Consider the following 18,227-nt stretch of genomic DNA (forward strand, 5'->3'; position numbering starts at 1 on the left):
TGGAGGATGGTCCAAAGCCTTGGGACCCTATGCCCACGTGGGAGACCTGGAGGAAGTTCCTGGCTCCTGGCTTCAGACAGGCGCAGCACTGGCTGTTGCGGCCATTTGGGGAGTGAATCATCGGACGGAAGATCTTCTTCTCCGTCTCTCCTCCTCTCTGTATATCTGACTTTGTGATAAAAATAAACAAATCTTTTAAAAAAAATTACTATGTAATCCAGCCAGTCCCCCTACTGGGCAAATAGCCGGAGGAGATGACATCAGCAGGCTGCAAAGGTAACTCCACCCCCATGTTTGTCACAGTGTCAGCCACAACAACCAAAGTAGGGATTCAACCCAAGTGTCTATCAGAGGATGAATGGACAAAGACAGTGTGGTACATACATGCAGGAATACTACTCTGCCTGTAAGCGGAGGAGACAATGGTGAAGAGAGAGGGGAAGGAGAGAGGAAGAAGAGTGAGGAAGGAAAGAAGGAAGCAGAGAGTAGAATGGTGGTCACCAGGGGCAGAGGTGGTGAGACTTGGGGAAGACAATGGCAAAAGATGCAAACTTTGAATTCAACATGAGGAGTAAGCTCAAGAAATCAATTTTTTTTTTAAAGTGAAGCTCAGACTAAATTCAAAAGAGAGAAGTAAACTTGCCCTGGGATCTTAGAGAAAGCTCCAGGCTTGATGTTGAGAAAAATGTCAGGGTTGGGTTCAGCTCCGCCAATACAATGGCCTGGATTTAGATCCCTCCATTGCTCTGGTCTACCCAGGGAGGCATACATCAGCTCTAACACACTTTCCTGCAAGACCAGTAGCCAGGTCACATCAACACGGAGAGCAATAATTACTCCATGTACATGTATGTCACCCACCACGAGTTCCTCTCAGTGTCCCACACAGGTGGCAGCAACAGAGAGGGCAGATAGCTTTACCTTTGCTGACACTGATCAACTCTTTCACCTGCAGGATGATTGGGGTCAAGGTCCCCGTCTGGTTCACGGAGGCAAGGTAGCCCTCCAGCTTGACTTCAAACACGTCCAGCCTGCCTTTGATGTACACGAACATGCAGAACTCAATCACGATGAACTGGGGACACAGCAAAAGCTCAAGGTCTCACCTGGGTCCAGTGCAGCATGGCAATAACATATGAATATCTCTTGGCATGCAATGCCCATTTCCTCTTAGAATGGATCCCAGACGCTGGCTATCCTAAAATGAGTGGGACTGTGAGTCACTGGGAGTGTGGAGTCAGCTCACACCTCTGTTCCTGAGCCTAGAGCGTACCAGACCAGGCCCCACAATGGCTCAGGCCACATTTGTGAAGTCAGAAGAATGGCTCACTTCTGAGTAAGAATGACTCGCTTTCTTGCCACATCTCCCACAGCCCCCTTCATGGAGTTGGGGCAGGAGAAAGTTTGGAGCAGACGCTGTTTCGCATACATGCGTCACACTTGTCTGCCATCTATCATCCTATCACTGTGTGCCCCTGCAGTTCCTGCTGCCACTCCACTCCACCCAGCAGACTGTGTTGAACTCCAAGAGTGGAGCTCAAATGCTGTCATCTCCAGGTGCTCAATACAAAGTAATCCCCTAAACTCCCAGAGCACTTCCACCCTAGCCATTCTGCTTTCCCTTAGGACTGAAAACTTTTCTCTGCTTCTCCTAAGCCAGGACTGTGTTGGGTGAGCTCTCAGCTCTCTCACAGGTCTTGAGCATGGCCCTTGCCAAAAAAGAACACTTGTTCTACTTGAGAAATATTGTAACTGCAAATGCACTATTCATACTCTTAGTGACCTTTCTCAGGACACAAAATCAGACTCCATTTGTCAGCCTCCCTTGCACTGGCTATGATCACATGACCAGGTTCTTGTCTGCTCTCCTTTGGACTCTGGGGTTCATGCATTGGAGGCTTAGAACCCAGTGTGGGGATGTGAGAGGTTGTTTGAAGAGGTCAGATCCAGTGGGAAGTTATTGGAAAGAAAGTGATGGGGGCTCTAGGGAACTCCTGGGAGAAGGCTGTCCAAGAAAAGAACAAGCCTGGTCCCTCCCCCTGGTCTCTGGCTTCCCTATCTCACCTCTAATCCCCCTCACAGGTGATCCTGCCACGAGACCAACCTACCACCAGGTCCTTACAAGACCCAAGCTGGTGCTGGTGCCATCCCCAGGAACCTCCCAAACTGTGATACTTTATCCATCACTCACCCTTAGGAATTTTGTTAGGAAATGGATAAATCTGTAGCCAATGGAAGGAATCTGTGGCCCTCCTCCCCCACCTGACACACACATCTTTCCCACTCTGCATGTAAGTGGTGACAAGGACCTCAGGGAGGGCAAAAGCACATGAGGGAAGGATCCTGGGTTCCTGAGTGAGCACGTGGAGGAGAGCTGCCGCCCCTCCCAGACACTCACTGAGCACTGCTGTGTGAGCAAAAAATATGCAGTGGGCAGCCATTGAAATGGGCTGTTGGGAACTGCAGCAGAGCCTAACGTTCTCACTTCAACACTTACACAGCTTCGCCATCCTTGTACATTTATAAGCAGAAGACAATGAGGCTTAGTGATTTTCATTCCTCCACTCGACTTAGCTTTGTCCAGCCATTTTTGGCTCAGACAACTCTGACTGCACAAAGTGTTTTGAGACACTCATCAATAAAGCCTTAAAATCATAAGAATGCCCACACTTCAAATTTTTGCTAAAACAAATAACTAATAAATAATTTTTTGGTTGCAAAAAAAAAGCTTAAAAAGGTGTAGTGCCCAGTATAGTTGCCTAATGGCTAAAAGTCCTCACATTGCATGCTCCGGGTATCCCATATGGGTGCTAGTTCATGTCCCAGCTACTCTATTTCCCTTGCAGCTCCCTGCTTGTGGCCTGGGAAAGCAGTGGAGGATGGCCCAAAGCCTTGGGCCCCTGCACCCATGTGGGAGACCTGGAAGAGCTCCTGGGTTTTGGCTTTGGATCAACACAGCACCAGCTATTGTGGTCACTTGGGGAGTGACTCAACATACAAAAGATCTTTCTCTCTTCTCTCCTTCTCTCTGTATATCTGACTTTCCAATAAAAATACATAAATCTATTTTAAAAAGTGTAAATGTTTGATACACTAAAAATTACTGCACAATAAACCAAGTCTAGTATTCTAATGTATGTACTTTTATTTTTAAGTCATTGAAATTATTTATCTCATGATCAAATTTAACTGATCTGATTTTTATTCATAGCATAGTGTACGGGCTGTAGATTCTGCCCTTATAAGTTTTCTTTAAGGATCCGTATTCTTAAAAACACATATCAGAATAATTTCTAACATGCTTTTTGCTTCTATCAACTTTTAGGTCATGGCAAACTTTATCACATGGAGTTGTAACAATTTTCAGCTCGATTTTGCTTCTGTTACTTTTATTAATAATAGTCACTGTATGGGTCAAAGTAGTCTTGAGGTCAAAATGGTGAGGGCAAAGCATCATACATCTTTACTTTACCAAGATTCAATTTTTATTTGCCTTTTTGGGAAGATGTGTTTATCTCAGAGTTCATAACCCCAGCTCCTACCCTGCCCCATGTATAAAATATAAAAATAAGCTGGCACTGTGGTTCAGTAGGCTTAGCTGCTGGTTGTGATTTCACACATCAGAGTTCTGATTTGAGTCCTGGGTGCTCTGCTTCCCATCCAGGTCCTCGCTAATACATAAAGAAGGTCCAAGGACTTAGGTCCCTGCCATCTACAAGGGAGACCTAGATGGAATTCTGGGCTCTTGACTTCAGCCTACATCAGTCCTGGTCCCATTGCAGCCACTTGAAGTATGAATCAGCCGATGAAAGATCAATCTTTCTGTACATCCCCCAGCTCCTGCAACACTTTGCCACTCAAATAAATAACTCCTTAAAAACAAGTAGTGTATTGTTTCAGAGCTACTTACAAGATACAGACATATGAAAGCCAGTACAATGGTTCCGATCATTCTGCTGGGGAAGTGGAAGCAGGGGTCCCACTCATATATCCTGGTTTGGAACCAAGACCTTTTTTTCTCTCTGTGAATGAACACCAAGAAACAGAGAGGCTATGGTTCATCTAAACATACATGGTTCATCTAAACATCACCCCATCTGGACATTTAGTTTAAGGGGAGAAACATCAGTACTTTGTACACTTTTCCTTCTCCCTGAGGTCTTCTTTTGGGGAAGGCAATCATTTATCAAACAGAAACACCAACATTCTTTCCTTAAGAGTGACAACTAAGTCGAGACTAACAGGGTGTTGTGGGACACCAAGGAGGCTGCTTGGATGGAGCTGCTGCAGCTGGCAGACCTCCTTTGCTCCCCACTTCTACCTGCGGTCTGAAGTGCAGACATAGTGGCAGGTGCAGGTTGGAGCTTCCACAGCCCTCATGGACCTCAAAGATGCATTGGAAGATGGAAAACGCATCCCAAGGTACTGAGGCAGAAAGATGGATTTCAGTGCACCGTCATGAGAAAGTGTAGGCTGAGTATGGACTGGCTGGCTCCAAACCTCTTACACAAGAGCCAGGAATAACATCTCTTTCATTTGTGCCACTGTTACATTGAGTTTTCAGCTCTAGCAGCCGAATCTAGCTCTATGCAGTACTAGCTTTGCCACTGTATGAGCATGGATTAGAAGCGTCCCTTCATGAGACACAACCCTGTGTTTCCAGTGGCAGAAGCAGCGGTGGGCTGGTCATTGTGACCCCTGAACTTCAGGTGCATTTGCCTGGCTATCCTCTAGTAATAATAGCACTTCAGGTTGAATTTGGGGAACTACCCCTCCCCTGTCTTGGGACCAGGCTAAGTAAGTGTTGCTGACATCACTCCTTAGCTCCTAGCAGTAAAGTGGAACCATGTGACCCAAGTTTAGCCAATCCATGTAGTCCAGTATACCCAGCCACATACGTTGGCTCAGAGGTGTCATGTGGTCCAATCTGATCCAATGAAACACATTCATGGGACTTTTATTGGAATAGCTAGGAATGAATTTTTAGTCCAAGGGGCCACCATGTGGAAAAAACCCACTTCACAGTGAAGCCAACAGTTAGAAGTGGAGCTGAGAGCAGAGGGAGGCTTAGGGAGCCAGCTCTTGGCTACCCATTATTTCCCTGTGTCCAGCCCCACAAATTCTGACCACTCCAGGGCCATCCCAGGTGACCCAGCTAAGCCGGTGGCAGTCAGCAGCTGGGACCAGGGCTTACCGGGGGCATGGCTTCCGCAGCAGCTCTTGCACATGTTGGGCCTGGTGCGCTTCCAGCATCCCAGTCTCTTCCTGTCAGGAGAGAGATGGGCAGGCACTGATTACCATGGAGGACAAGAACTGGGGCACAGGGTTTAGTCATTCCTGCGCACCTTGCATTTCTGCCACAGAAGAGCCAGGCCCCCATTCGTTGTTGATCAGATGTATGGTTACATGGAAAGCCATGCGGTCAGGCATCCCTGCATTCCTCTGTTTCTCACCTGTCTTTTCCCTTAGACTCTGTGACAGCTGGCAATAGCTGGGGCCATCATGATGAGAACCAAATGCTCCAAATCCCACCCTTATGTGGAAGGACATTGTGAATCTTGGTCAGTGTGGAGCAGAGCTATTCTCAATGCCACTGGGAAGACCCTGGCAGCGATGGATATGGAAATGAATAGACAAGAAACTCCCTAGTCTACAGGTTTAGCTAATACAGCAAAGAGACGTTTCCTCCCCCAGGCAGGGGAACAGGAATTAACAGACTGAGGGAAGGCACCTGCTAGATGAACAAATTGTGTATTAGGGGACTACCTCTTGCTGTTGAAATGTAAATTACTCAAACCCCCTCCCTGATGTATACATGACAACTCATTACTATGTCAATTAATTCCATAATGATGTAAATTTTTGCTGATGGTATGTTGGAGCTTTCAATTGACTGGGATGATACTCTGCTGGCTCTGTCTTCAGACCAGAGAGGGCATACCTAAGAAGCCGTTGAACTTGACTGGACAATAAGATGCTGGACTCTATGTTTGGTATACGCTTGCAATGGGGGAATCTCAACTGAACTTGAGCTGTGGTTATGCAACAAGGTGGAGGAATCTACCATGGTGGGAGGGTTTGGGGAGGGGTGGGGAGAACCCAAGTATCTATGTAACTGTGTCACATAATACAATGTAATTAATGAAGTTAAATAATAAATAATTTTAAAAAATCTGATGTTGGTAATAAACTTTAGCTATCAACCATTAGTCAGTAGTCCACATGTATTCTTTGTCAGGCTCCATGCACCAAGTCTATCGCTGCTGGACAGCAAACATGCTTTTATGCCTGCTAAAGCTGCATTTCTTATACTTCTGGCATCATCAAAGGGATGTGTTGGAAGGCTTTACAGTGAGTGTCCAACAATCATACACCTGTGTACAATAGGGGTTAAGAGAAAGGCTCCACAACCCAACCATCTAGGCCTATTGTTGAATAGCTGGGGGATCTTGGGCTGCTCAATTCACCTTTCTGAGTTGGAGCTTCTGAACCTGAATGTGAGCTTTCACAGTAGCATCTCCCACCTCCCAAGCACCCCGAGTGCTGACACTCAGTACTCACCGGCTGCTGCTCCCGGCCCAGGTAGACCCTCAGTGCCTTGACAAACATGTGCAGGAAGCGGCCTAGCAGGAAAGCCAGGCACAGCAGCGAGGGCCAGTGGAACATGATGGTCTCATACCTCCCAAGGAACTGCAACAGAAGCAGATTCAGGCTTGCAGAGGACAGAACTAGGGCCAGGCCAGCAGGTGAAACAAGAGACAGGACTCTAGGTATTCCCAGCCGGCCCCCTCCAAGGCCGACTCCCTGGGAGCTCCAATGTCGGTAGCTCACTTGTGCTTTCCAGTCCTGCACTGTGGGAGTGACCAAGGACTCAGAGGGCAGAGAACCAGGAGCCAGGTCTTGCTATAAACTCTTGCCAAGGTTTCATATTTATCAATAATGTTTCAGAGAAGATTTGCAGAAGACAGGAGACCAAATTGGACTTCTTTATTTTTGGCTTCCACTTGTAGTTTTGTAACTGAGTTCCGTGGCCTACCAAGCCTCATCTTTCTGCTCGGTGAAGTGGAGACAGTATAAACATTCATAATGATGTAAATTTTTGCTGATGGTATGTTGGAGCTTTCAATTGACTGGGATGATACTCTGCTGGCTCTGTCTTCAGACCAGAAAGGGTATACCTAAGAAGTCGTTGAACTTGACTGGACAATAAGATGCTGGACTCTATGTTTGGTATACGCTTGCAATGGGGGAATCTCAACTGAACTTGAGCTGTGGTTATGCAACAAGGTGGAGGAATCCACCATGGTGGGAGGGTATGGGGAGGGGTGGGGAGAACCCAAGTACCTATGAAACTGTGTCACATAATACAATGTAATTAATGAATTAAAAATAATAAATAATCATAAAAAAAACAACAAAAAAAACCAAAACATTCAACCCCTCACACCCTGTCCAGGACACCTTGCATGCAGCAGCTGAACCTGAACACAGGAGCAGGATCCTATCTTCCCACTGCCCCATTCCACACAAATATATTCACTTGCAAAAGCACGTCTGGAAAACTGAAAACCTTGGGGGTGGTCTCAGGAGGTCAGTGGCACAGAACGGGGGGTTGTATTTTGGGGGCAGGGTCTGTCAATGCTGTCACTTTTCAGACCAGCTCAGCTAGACCTCTCCTCATCACACCCCTTATTCCTCCAACTGAGATTAAGACTGGTAACAGTGTAGCCAGGGCTCTGGACAGTTGCAGCCTGGGTCCCCTCTCATGCTTCCCCTCCTGCTCACTGTCGTGGGCCACCACTGTTTCTTCTAGGCTCTTTCCCAAAAGTCCAGGGCTACACGGATGATCTGATTTCCTCCAACACTGACAAGGACTGTGCACTGCAAAGCTGCCAGAAATCCATGTACTCCCAGTCTTCCATTTTACAGATGGGGAAACTGAGGCCACTTAAAGTGAAAAGAAATGGGTTTCCATGTCAATCAAACATAGCTTCAATCCCCAACTCTGCTGCTTCTCATGGGCCACGTGATAAAGCTTGGCCTCATGGGCTTATGGAGCTTCCTGCCTTTCAGGACCACAGGCAGATTCCAGGAAGGACACATCTGTCTGTGGATAAGCAAGCGACTGGATGAAACCAAGGCATGACCCAAAGGGAAGCATCATGAGCAGTACCAGTTCCCCTGGTGCACAGAAGAGAAAGCTGAGGACCAGAGAGGGACAGAGGTTTGTCTGAGGTTACACAGTGACTTGGTTATCGTGAAGGGACTGAACACTCTCACCCATGTCCACAGGGACTTACCGGGCCGTGGGGGCACTGGGAGACTTGAAGAAGGGTGACCACAAACCTGCAGAAATAGAAACAGGGTTGGGCCTCCCCAGTGGGTCCTCCCTACACCACAGCCCCAGGAGTGGCCCCCTAAGAAAACAGCTCTTGGGAAGGCTGGTTCCCAGGCCTCCATGCGAATCCTTCCTGATCAGGTACCCTCCTACACCAAAACAGGTGTCTACCACCTATGCTGAACACTCCCCTCACGGAGAACTCGATCTCAGAACCTGTGAAGAAGGCTCAGAGAGCTCACCTGCCCATCCCCCATGTCATCCAGGGAGGAGATGGGTCACTATGTGGCCTCAGACAAGTCACGGCTGCCCACCTGGACTTCTGTGCTAGCCAAAAATGCCCTCCAGCAGGGAACACGCAGATCATCTCCCACTTTTTGTCCAGTGCTGCAGCTGTGGCCATAGGTGGCAGGGACAGAGACGGGCAGGCAGAGCTCCTCTTACCAGGTCAGAGAGTAGCAGAAGCCAAAGATGGAGCTGACCAGTCGGAACTGCGACGATAGGCAGGCAAAGAAGGGGTAGTGGGCCAGGCCAACTTCAAGGCCACCAATCAGTAGCACGAAGGCTGAGTGAGAAAGGAACAGAGGTGCTATGAGAGCCTCTGCCATGAGTCCTGGGGACATGCAGGGAGTTTATGCTTCTCTTTATACAATAATAAACAATGAGGCAGTGTTGATGTGCTTGAGCACCACACCTTCTTGAATCCTACTCTGTGCCATGCCCTGGACTTCCCACTAAGATGGTTATAGTGGGTTAGCTCACAGTACCAAGAGATTAGAGAGACAAGCCCAGAACTGAAAGTCAACTACTGCAGGTACACCCTGGCAACATGGGCACAGGTGAGATGGAGCATGCAGAACCCTCTTGCATGCTACTGGGTGTATCCTACTCAAGGCCATGGTCACATTAATCCTGCAGCTAAGCGGCTCTGAGCTTTGTCATGCCGGTGACCTTCACTGCACATTCACCTGGACCTGGGACCTGCATCAGGCACTTCTGGAGTTTATGTTTGGGGTGACGAAAGGGTTTTGGAAAAAGACATTTGTCATGGTTATACAATATTGTAGATGTACTTTATGCTGCTGTTATGCTCACTTAAAATGGCTAAAAATTGTATTGACTGTGTCATTAAATAAGGAATAAAAGGTGGATAAAATGGAAAATTTAGTGTTATCTAGAAAATAAGATAGTATGGGCCTGGCGGCGTGGCCTAGCAGCTAAAGTTCTTGCCTTGAACACACCAGGATCCCATATGGGTGCCGGTTCTAATCCTGGTGGCTCCACTTCCCATCCAGCTCCCTGCTTGTGGCCTGGGAAAGTAGTGGAACTCAAAGCCTTGGGACCCTGCACCCGAGTGAAAGACCTGGAAGAGGTTCCTGGCCCCTGGCTTCAGACAGGAGCAGCTCCAGGCATTGCGGTCACTTGGGGAGTGAATCATCAGACGGAAGATCTTCCTCTCTGTCTCTCCTCCTCTCTGTATATCTGGCTTTTTTTTTTTTTTTTTTTTTTTTATTAATAAAACATTTTTATTTCTCTAGTGAACACTCCACAAAAATATGGAAGTTCTTGAAAAACCAAGATAAAGTTTACTGGGTTTCTATGGAAGTTCTTTTATTTACTTGATATTTAAACTATGATGTAACATTAAGCTAATGCAATTATAAATGAAATAAAATATTTTCACAAGTCAAGATAAAAATTTTGCTTTTCTAAATGCTTGACAACCTTCCCACATTCATTTTGCATACGACCATTCCCTCATGAGAAGCCAGTGTATGAGGACTCTTATCATCTTTCTAGCAAATCTTCATGCCTATTGTCGTATCTAGTAATTTTCTTTACTGCTTCAACAATGAGCTAAGCTTCTCATCTATCAAAACAATATATCTGGCTTTGTAATAAAAATAAATAAAACTTTTTTAAAAAAATAAAATAAGATAGTATATAATTACATAAATAATAAATGTGTTATTGGGCTCCTCATTGTGGGGAGGAAAAGAATAAAGAAATAATGGCTGAAATTTTTCTAAAGTTGAAAAATATTATAAAGATCCATTCAACTAACTCAAAGTACACACAAAAGAAAAAAATTCTCCAAGACACATAATCTTGAATTGCTTAAAATTTATGATTTAAGATGCAAAGGACCTAAAATAGCATCATGGAATATTAACATGGTTGGCAAATGAATATCACTTGATTTCAAGGTTTATTTCAAATGTATATTAATCAAGACAGTGTAGTATTGGTGCAAAGGCAGACTAAGAGATCAGTGGAGTAGAACAGAGTTCAGAAATAGAGCCACACATATGTAACTAACTTTCAGAAAAGGCACAGAGGCCATTCACTGGGCAAAGGGTGGGTTTTTGTAGCCAACAGCGCTACCCCAAGGCAAAAAATGAACTCAGAATACAGTATAGATGTAAATGCAAAACTTAAGACTATAAAACCTCTGGAGAAAGCATAGAAGAAAATCTACAATGATCTTAGCTTGAACAGATTTCTTTCATGATACCATAAATATGATTCCCAAAAATAAATAAATATAATTTCATAAACGTTTAAAAAGTCAGCTCTTCAAAAAAATTCTATTGAGAGGAGAAAAATACAAGCCATAAACTGGGAGAATATACTTAAAATGGATAAATCTGGTAATGGAACCAGAACGTGTAAAGAATTCCTAACGTGCAACAAGAAAACAAAAAGTCCAGTTTTTTAATACATAGGTCAATTATTTGAATGGATATTTTTTCAAAGAAAGTTTAGGAACAGCAAATAAGCACATGAAAGTATGCTCAGGGACCGGTACTGTGGTGCAGTGGGTCAAGTCACCACCTGTGATGTCGGCATTCCATGCAGACACCAGTTTGAGTCCCAGCTGTTCCATTTCTGATCCAGCTCCTGTTAACAGGTCTGGGAAAGCAGCATAAAGTGACTCAGTTGCTTGGTCCTTGTGCCCCTGTGGGAGATGTGGATGGAATTCCAGGCTTCTTTGGCTTGGCTAAGTCCTGGGCTATTGCAGCCATTTTGGGGGTGAACCAGTGGATGGAAGATCTCTCTCCCTCTCTCTTTCTGTAACTCTACCTTTGAAATAAATAAATCATTTTTTAAAAAAGAAAGTATGCTCAACATCATTAGTTGCTATGAAAATGTGGACTGCGTGAGACATCATAAAATATCTGTAATAGTAGTATTGAAAATTAAGCGATTGACCAACCATACCAAATGTTGGCAAGGATATGGAAAAACTCCAACTTTGTACAGTGGGCATCTAAGACCACAGGACACCCCTGCAACATGCTCTCAGAGAGTAAGAATTTCTATGGTGAACTCCCCAGCAAGTCAGAGGTAGCCTCAGTACCTTGGGCCCACTCAGGCACTGGCAGGGGCTCGTAGCCTTCTGAGAACAAGAACATGATCTTATTGGCTGTGGCCCCAAAGGCGATTCCATAGGACCATCGGTTACGGAAAGTACCCACGAAGTCCAGAGGCCTGCGAACAACAGAAACAGCTGATGAGGCCAGAGGTGGCTCTGACACATTTCCAGGTCAGCTCCAAAGTGGTGACTTCTCCTGGAGGAAGGCTTTCTCTGACGGTGAACTGCTCATTGCAATGGATGCTTCCCATGGTCCTTTGTGCCAGGTAAGGGGCTAGGCAAGGATTCAGGGCACTAACAAGAAGGCAAAACTCTTATTCCAGCGAAGATCCAGGTCTGAGAGGGGACACTAGAAAAGTCTCTAGTGGTAAGGCAAAATCGGATAAGAGAAACACTGACCCAAGAAACTTTACAAAAAAGGAGTATGTCCTGGGTGGATCTTAGGGTGCTGGCCCTGCACTGTTGTGTGAGAATTCTTCCTTCCAGTGTACTGAAGAGGGTCTGGGCATCATTGGTGTTACCACTTTGACTCCATACGGATAGAGTACGTAGCACACTGCCCTTGAATATGCCACTGCTGCAACCTGACTACTGTGCACTGATGGCATTTAACTGCAGGTACCAGAATCTTTAGGCTGCTTCTTAAAAACATAGTATGAAGTTCCCATGTGAATGATGCCCTCCCCATATCCAAGGGAAAATACGTCTGGATCTTGTCATATAGGTTTCTGTGAGATTTCTATGATTGGATAAAACATCCTTTTTTGTCCTGTCTTATTAAAAAAAAAAAAAAAAGCTTAAGTGGCTTATCAGTTCCTAGATCAGAATCAACCATTGCACTTGAGAAAAGAAGGTGCTAACAAAAAGGATCCATAGAATGGGGCCTTAAGGAAAACATAATGAAACTTAAGGAAAAGGCTGAGAGAGCCAGACATTTCCGGCAGAAGGGCCCCCTGTGCTCACTCGTTTCCACCCGACTTTGGGGCAGCCTCCTTGGTCATCTGCTCCTAACCTGGCTGTCTCACATATGTCTCCTGGGCCTCAAGTTAAAGTCCCCATGTTGGCACAGCTCCCCATGCTACTGCTTGCTTGCTTAGTCAACCAGAAACTCCCCTGGGGTGGAGACACAGCACCTTGAAAAGAGTGTATGCCTAGCACAGATTTGTGGGTCAGCCCTACACTGAACAGACTTGCATTTTAAACCAGACCCCACTTGTACTAGGACTTCTGGGCTATATGTGACTTAGTTTCCCCAGATCTAAAACAGATGGAAGCCCCTTCCCTGCTCACATCACAGAGTTGCTGTGGACAGCACACCAAGAACTGCTGGAAAAGCTGGGGGACGTCAAGTGCAGGTGAAGGTTTGCTTTAGAGTGAAGCTAATAGGAGCTTTGTTGAGGCACTGATCTGGGAACTAGTGCATGGTGCTATTATCATTCAGCTCTATGCAGCTGAATGTGATTGCCATGGAGCCACTTCTTGCATGTCTTACATCTCTGTACAGGCTGGGCGTGCCAATTGCTCAGGGCAAAACTGAAGATCTTCACCCACTGCCTTTTTCTGGCCTTCTCTCATGTATCTTAGCCCCACACATTTGGGAAGAGCTGCCTTCCCCAGGGGGTGGTATCCCCAATGAACCTCTTATCCAGACAGCTTGGGTCAGCCCTCGCCTGGGCCCTGACATTCTGGCTTCCTTTCTCTTCTCCATGGTCCAATGCCAGGACTTCAGACACACAGCTTGAACCTGTTCAAGTTATAAGATCAGAGGATAGCAAACTGATCCAAGTTAAAACTGTTACTTTTAACCTGATAGTTTTATGAGCTTGGGCAAGCCTTTTCAAATCTCTGAGACTGAGTTTTCTCATTAATTGCATGAAGATAAAAAACTTCATTATCATGTATGACTGGCAAAGAGGTGCATCAAAGTCATGCAGGTAAAGTAATATAGTGTCTGAGTCAGAGACACTGAGATCAATGGTAGCTACATAGACTTAAATCACAGCACAGCAGATTGGGCCACCACCTGTCTGCAACTGGCACCCCATATTGGAGTGCTGACCATGTGCTGGCTGCTCTGCTTTCCATCAGACTCCTTCCTAATGTGCCAAGGGAAGGCAGCAGAAGATGGCCTATGTGCTTGGGCCTCAGCCCCTCATACAGAAGACCAGTATAGATTTAGCTGGACTCAATCCCAGTCATTGCAACCATTTGGGGAGTGAACCAGTGCATAGAAAAACTCTGTCTTTCAAACAGATAAATAAATCTTTTTTTTTTTAAATGTCAGTTGCATGATGATGAAGATGGTGTGAAGGTGAAGGGGTAAGGAGATGAGCATTCAGAAGTGAAGGAGCACTGGTAAAGGGGTGCACAGTCTCATAACAGCAGACCTAGAAAATCCTGAATACTAGTCCAGCAGGTGTCCTAGTGCATAACCAATGGTATACGTCATCATGAAGCCTTACTGCCTTCAGCCACTGGGCACACACTCTCCTGCCTCTTGGCTTGAACAACACATTCCCCAGGGTGTTTTTTGGCAGATATACCAGTCTCAATGGTGGGAAGGCCTTCTCCACAGTGGGCTGAGTCTTCTTGGGATGTCTGAAGCAGCCCTGAGTGACTTGGGAACCCTTCTGGATTCTCAGAGCTTTGGTTGGGTTGGGGCAAGGATGGGCAGAGAATATGTGGTGCTGGTGAGACAGGAGGGATCCTGGGAGCTATCCTGGCCTTACAGTTGGCACTGGTCCCAGCCACAGAGCACCCCAAGCCACAGGGGTTGACCCTGACTCAACTTACATGACAATCGCAAAGTGGTTCTGCAGGAGGGAAAAGGTATCCCCTCTTTCTCGGTGGTGCTCTCGTCTTTGGAGAAAGGACAAGATCAAGATGATGACGAGCTGGAAGAAGAGAAAAGACAATCAGTAGGCATCTCAGCATGGCCTTGACATCCTCACGTTTGGGTGGCAGAATGCTCAGAATATTTGTGACCTCTAAGCACCAACATTGCAGTATATCAGTCTGGGCCTCTGCCTGCAATGCTGGCATTCCCTACAGGCATAAGTTGAGTCTTGGTTGTTCCACTTTCCATTCAGCTCTCTGCTCATGCACTTGGGAAAGCAGTGGAGGATGGCCCAGGTCCTTGGGCCCCTGTACCCATGTGGGAGACCCAGATGGAATTCCAGGCTCCTGGCTTTGGCCTGGCTCAGCCCTGGGCCATTGTACCCTTTTGGTGAGTCAATCAGCAGATGGAAGATCTCTGTGATGCTGCCTTTCAAGTGATTAAACAAATCTTAATGTGAAAAATGAAGATTATGAAAAAACTACGCATGGATTTAGGACAATTTTTAAAGATTTATTTATTTAAAAGTCAGATTTACAGAGAGAAGGAGAGACAGAGAAAGCTCTCCTATTTCCTGGTTTACTCTCCATGTGACCACAATGGCCAAAGCTGACCTGATCCAAAGCCAGGAGCCAGGAGCCAAGAACTTCTGGTCTCCCATGTGGGTGTAGGGTCCCAAGGCTTTGGGCTGTCCTACACTGCTTTCCTAGGCTACAAGCAGGGAGCTGACAGGGAAGTGGAGCAGCCAGGACACAAACTGGAGCCCATATGGGAAACTAGCACATCATGCAAGGTGAGGACTTCAGCTACTATACAACTGCACTGGACCTGCTTTAGAACAATTTAAAAAACATGTCTCTGGCCCTCACACTCCAGAGTCAGGGGCTGGCAACAGGCACCCTTGAGCTACCAGAATGCTTTGTACTGAGCTTTCCTGCATGCTGCCCTGAGCAGATGGAGATTCAGAGCTAGTCTCTCCCAGACATGAGTTGGGAACCTCAGATGCTTTAGAAAGACAAACAGAAGGGTCCTTCCTTGCTTTGTTCCTATGCATTTGGTTTTCACACTCCGGGTGGCCTTTCTCTCTCCTCTCTGTGCTAGAAACTTCCAGACTACTGTCTGCACTTTCCTCATCATTGCCCACTCTCCCCATTAACCTGCCCTCTTTCCCATCTTCACCCTGAAGCTGCCATGGCCAAAGCCACCAATGATCATCTCATGGCCCCATCCAATGTATCTTTTCAGCTCAGATCCAGACTGATTCCTCAGCAGCACCCCACAGTGTGGATCACTTCTTCCTCTTGGGGACTCCCTCTTTTCTGGGCCTGCCTCTGTCATGCTCTTCTGGTATCCTCCAGTACTTCTCGATGCCCTTTGCTGATCATTCTTTAGGCAACCCCTGGGTCTGCAGCTCCTCGTGGTTCAGCCCAGAGCCTCTCCTCTCCCTCCTGGCTTTTCTATCTACTTGATGATTTCATCCAGTCCCTGATTTTAATGGACAGAAGATTCTGGCCCATCCCTCACCCAGGAACTCCAAACCTGCACAGTTGAGATTTCTTGATGGATACGCTGAAAGCTTCTCAAATTTCATGTTATAAAGGGAACATGTGATTCTCCCTGTCCCATTCCTTTGCCCACCCCTTAGACCTCTTCCAATTTTCCTCTGGTAGTCAGTGGCAGCTACTGCCACCTTTCTAGATGTCTAAGTCAGAAACCTAAGAGTCACCCCCAAACTCTTCCCATCCCCAATCTCCCCACCTAACCCATTGCAAAAATTTAACTGCTTTTATCTCCTAAACATCTCACATTAGCCACCATTATGTAAGCTGAGCTAAAAACTGAGTAAAAACTTCACAATGGTCCTTGCAATCCTCTCTACTTCATCTTCCAGCCTCTTCTCCTGCATGTCTCTAAGCTCCACAATGCAAACAGTAACCTTTTAAAAACATAAAGCTTGGCACCAACACGATGTCATAGTGGGTTTAAGATGCCACCTGCAGTGCCAGCATCCCATATGAGTGTGCATTCAGTTCCAGATGGGCTACTTCCAATTCAGCTCTGTGTGAATGCTCCCAGGAAAGCAATAGAAAATGTCCCAAGTGTTTGGCCCCCTGTATCCATGTGGGAGATTTAGCTCCTAACTTTGGCCCGGGCCAACCCTGATGTGGTTGCCATTTGGGGAGTGAACTAGCAGATGGAAAATTCTCTGTAACTTTGCTTTTCAAGGAAATAAACCACCTCTTAAAACAAAAGCAACATAGATCTGGTTACTCTGCTCTTGAGCTAAAAATTCTGATTACCTCTCATTCTGCTTAGAGTTAAGGCAAAATTCTGCCAGCTGGCCCTGCCCCAAGTCCTTCCACCTAAGTTCTCCTCTGTGCAGTGCCCACGGTCTGCTCAGCTCTTCTCAGCCCCTGTTCCCTTCCCTCTGCAATGCCTCTACACATGCCCCTTCCTTGGTCTTCCATCACATCTAAGCTCTGTGCTTACTTCCTGGAAAACCCTCTCTTGATTCCACTGAAAGCCAACAGCCATGATCCTCGACCCTTTTAAAGCCTTCCCCTACCCATCCTGTCCATATACATTGTAAGAGCTCTGTGGAGGTTCTGGAAGGAAACTCAGCCCCCATCTCCTCCCTGTTCCAGGCAGGCCACACTGGGACCATGTGTAAGACAGCAGCTGCTCCCCAACCCCCCACCCTGCTTTACTTACTGATGGGATGAGGGAGTAGTGGAGAAAGAGCTCCATGTTAACCGACCCAACACAGGTGTCATTAACCCAACTGGGCCTGAAAAAAAAGGACCCAAATTCACATTCACATTCTCAGTCACTGCCCCCTCCCTGCCGCTCCAGCCCCAGCACCTCTGGTGGGGTTGGGCTGGTAGTCGGCTAAGACCACATGATCTTTCTAAACTTACGTTTCTCAGAGGCAGGGTGCCTCACTTGGGTTGTGTGTTTTCCAAGTGGATTAATCCTTCATACTTCTTTCTTCAGGTTACTTCTCCAGCTTCCCTACTAACTGCACCTGACAGCTTAGTTTCATGAAGACATGGGCGGGGACAAATACAGGTTCTTTGGGGGCTCAAACTTCACCTAGGCATCTTTTAAAAACAAAACTACAAAAATACCTTTTTCACAATTTAGGACAACATATAACCATGCAAACACTTTTGTCTAGAGTCCTTCTCAGCCTCCCTGAGGCCTGCAAGTGTCCTGTACTAAATGTGGGACCCTGAGATGGAAGTGTCATCAGCTCCACCGACAATCAGCTTGGACCTGGTTTTCACAGCCAAGGCTAAGGAGCACCAAGGACAAGGGGGAGCAGGTGACTGGGTATTCCTGAAAAACAAGCAGGAGCTGTGCGATGACTCAGCAGGAGGAGGTGAGGACAGGAGCTCGGGACCCCAGCCTTCCCAGCTGGGACTGACTCACCACTGACCCTGAATCCAATCCAGCGCCTGGCACAGAGAGGCTGGGGAATGTCATCACATTCCACGGGTGCCTCCCTTGGGAAGCACAGGCCCAGCGAGGGCCTCAGAGCAGGGAAGGTCACAGCCCAGGAGAATCCCAAAGGCCCCAACGGGAGCTCAGGGGGCAGCAGAAGGACTGGCCCTTGGGGCTTGGGGTGGAGAAGACCTAGGGAAGGAGGCAGAGGGGGATGCACAGTGTGCAGTGTT

At 46.7% G+C, this 18,227-nt stretch overlaps 1 protein-coding gene across 1 annotated transcript in view; it reads right to left on the bottom strand.

Annotated features, from left to right (window-relative positions):
- Positions 1–18,227, bottom strand: part of LOC101536565 (stimulated by retinoic acid gene 6 protein-like) — a 38,563-nt gene that overhangs the window by 13,264 nt on the left and 7,072 nt on the right. The window contains exons 2-10 of the mRNA XM_058672703.1: positions 17,263–17,338; positions 14,508–14,608; positions 11,700–11,830; positions 8,783–8,903; positions 8,301–8,346; positions 6,562–6,690; positions 5,195–5,265; positions 3,911–4,022; positions 922–1,075 (exon numbers count right to left, since the gene is read on the bottom strand). Coding sequence (XP_058528686.1) covers positions 922–1,075; positions 3,911–4,022; positions 5,195–5,265; positions 6,562–6,690; positions 8,301–8,346; positions 8,783–8,903; positions 11,700–11,830; positions 14,508–14,608; positions 17,263–17,338 — 941 coding nt within the window. The remainder of the gene's footprint in view (positions 1–921; positions 1,076–3,910; positions 4,023–5,194; positions 5,266–6,561; positions 6,691–8,300; positions 8,347–8,782; positions 8,904–11,699; positions 11,831–14,507; positions 14,609–17,262; positions 17,339–18,227) is intronic.

This window comes from Ochotona princeps, chromosome 14 (assembly GCF_030435755.1).
Source record: "Ochotona princeps isolate mOchPri1 chromosome 14, mOchPri1.hap1, whole genome shotgun sequence".
In the NCBI taxonomy this organism is placed as follows: domain Eukaryota; kingdom Metazoa; phylum Chordata; class Mammalia; order Lagomorpha; family Ochotonidae; genus Ochotona; species Ochotona princeps.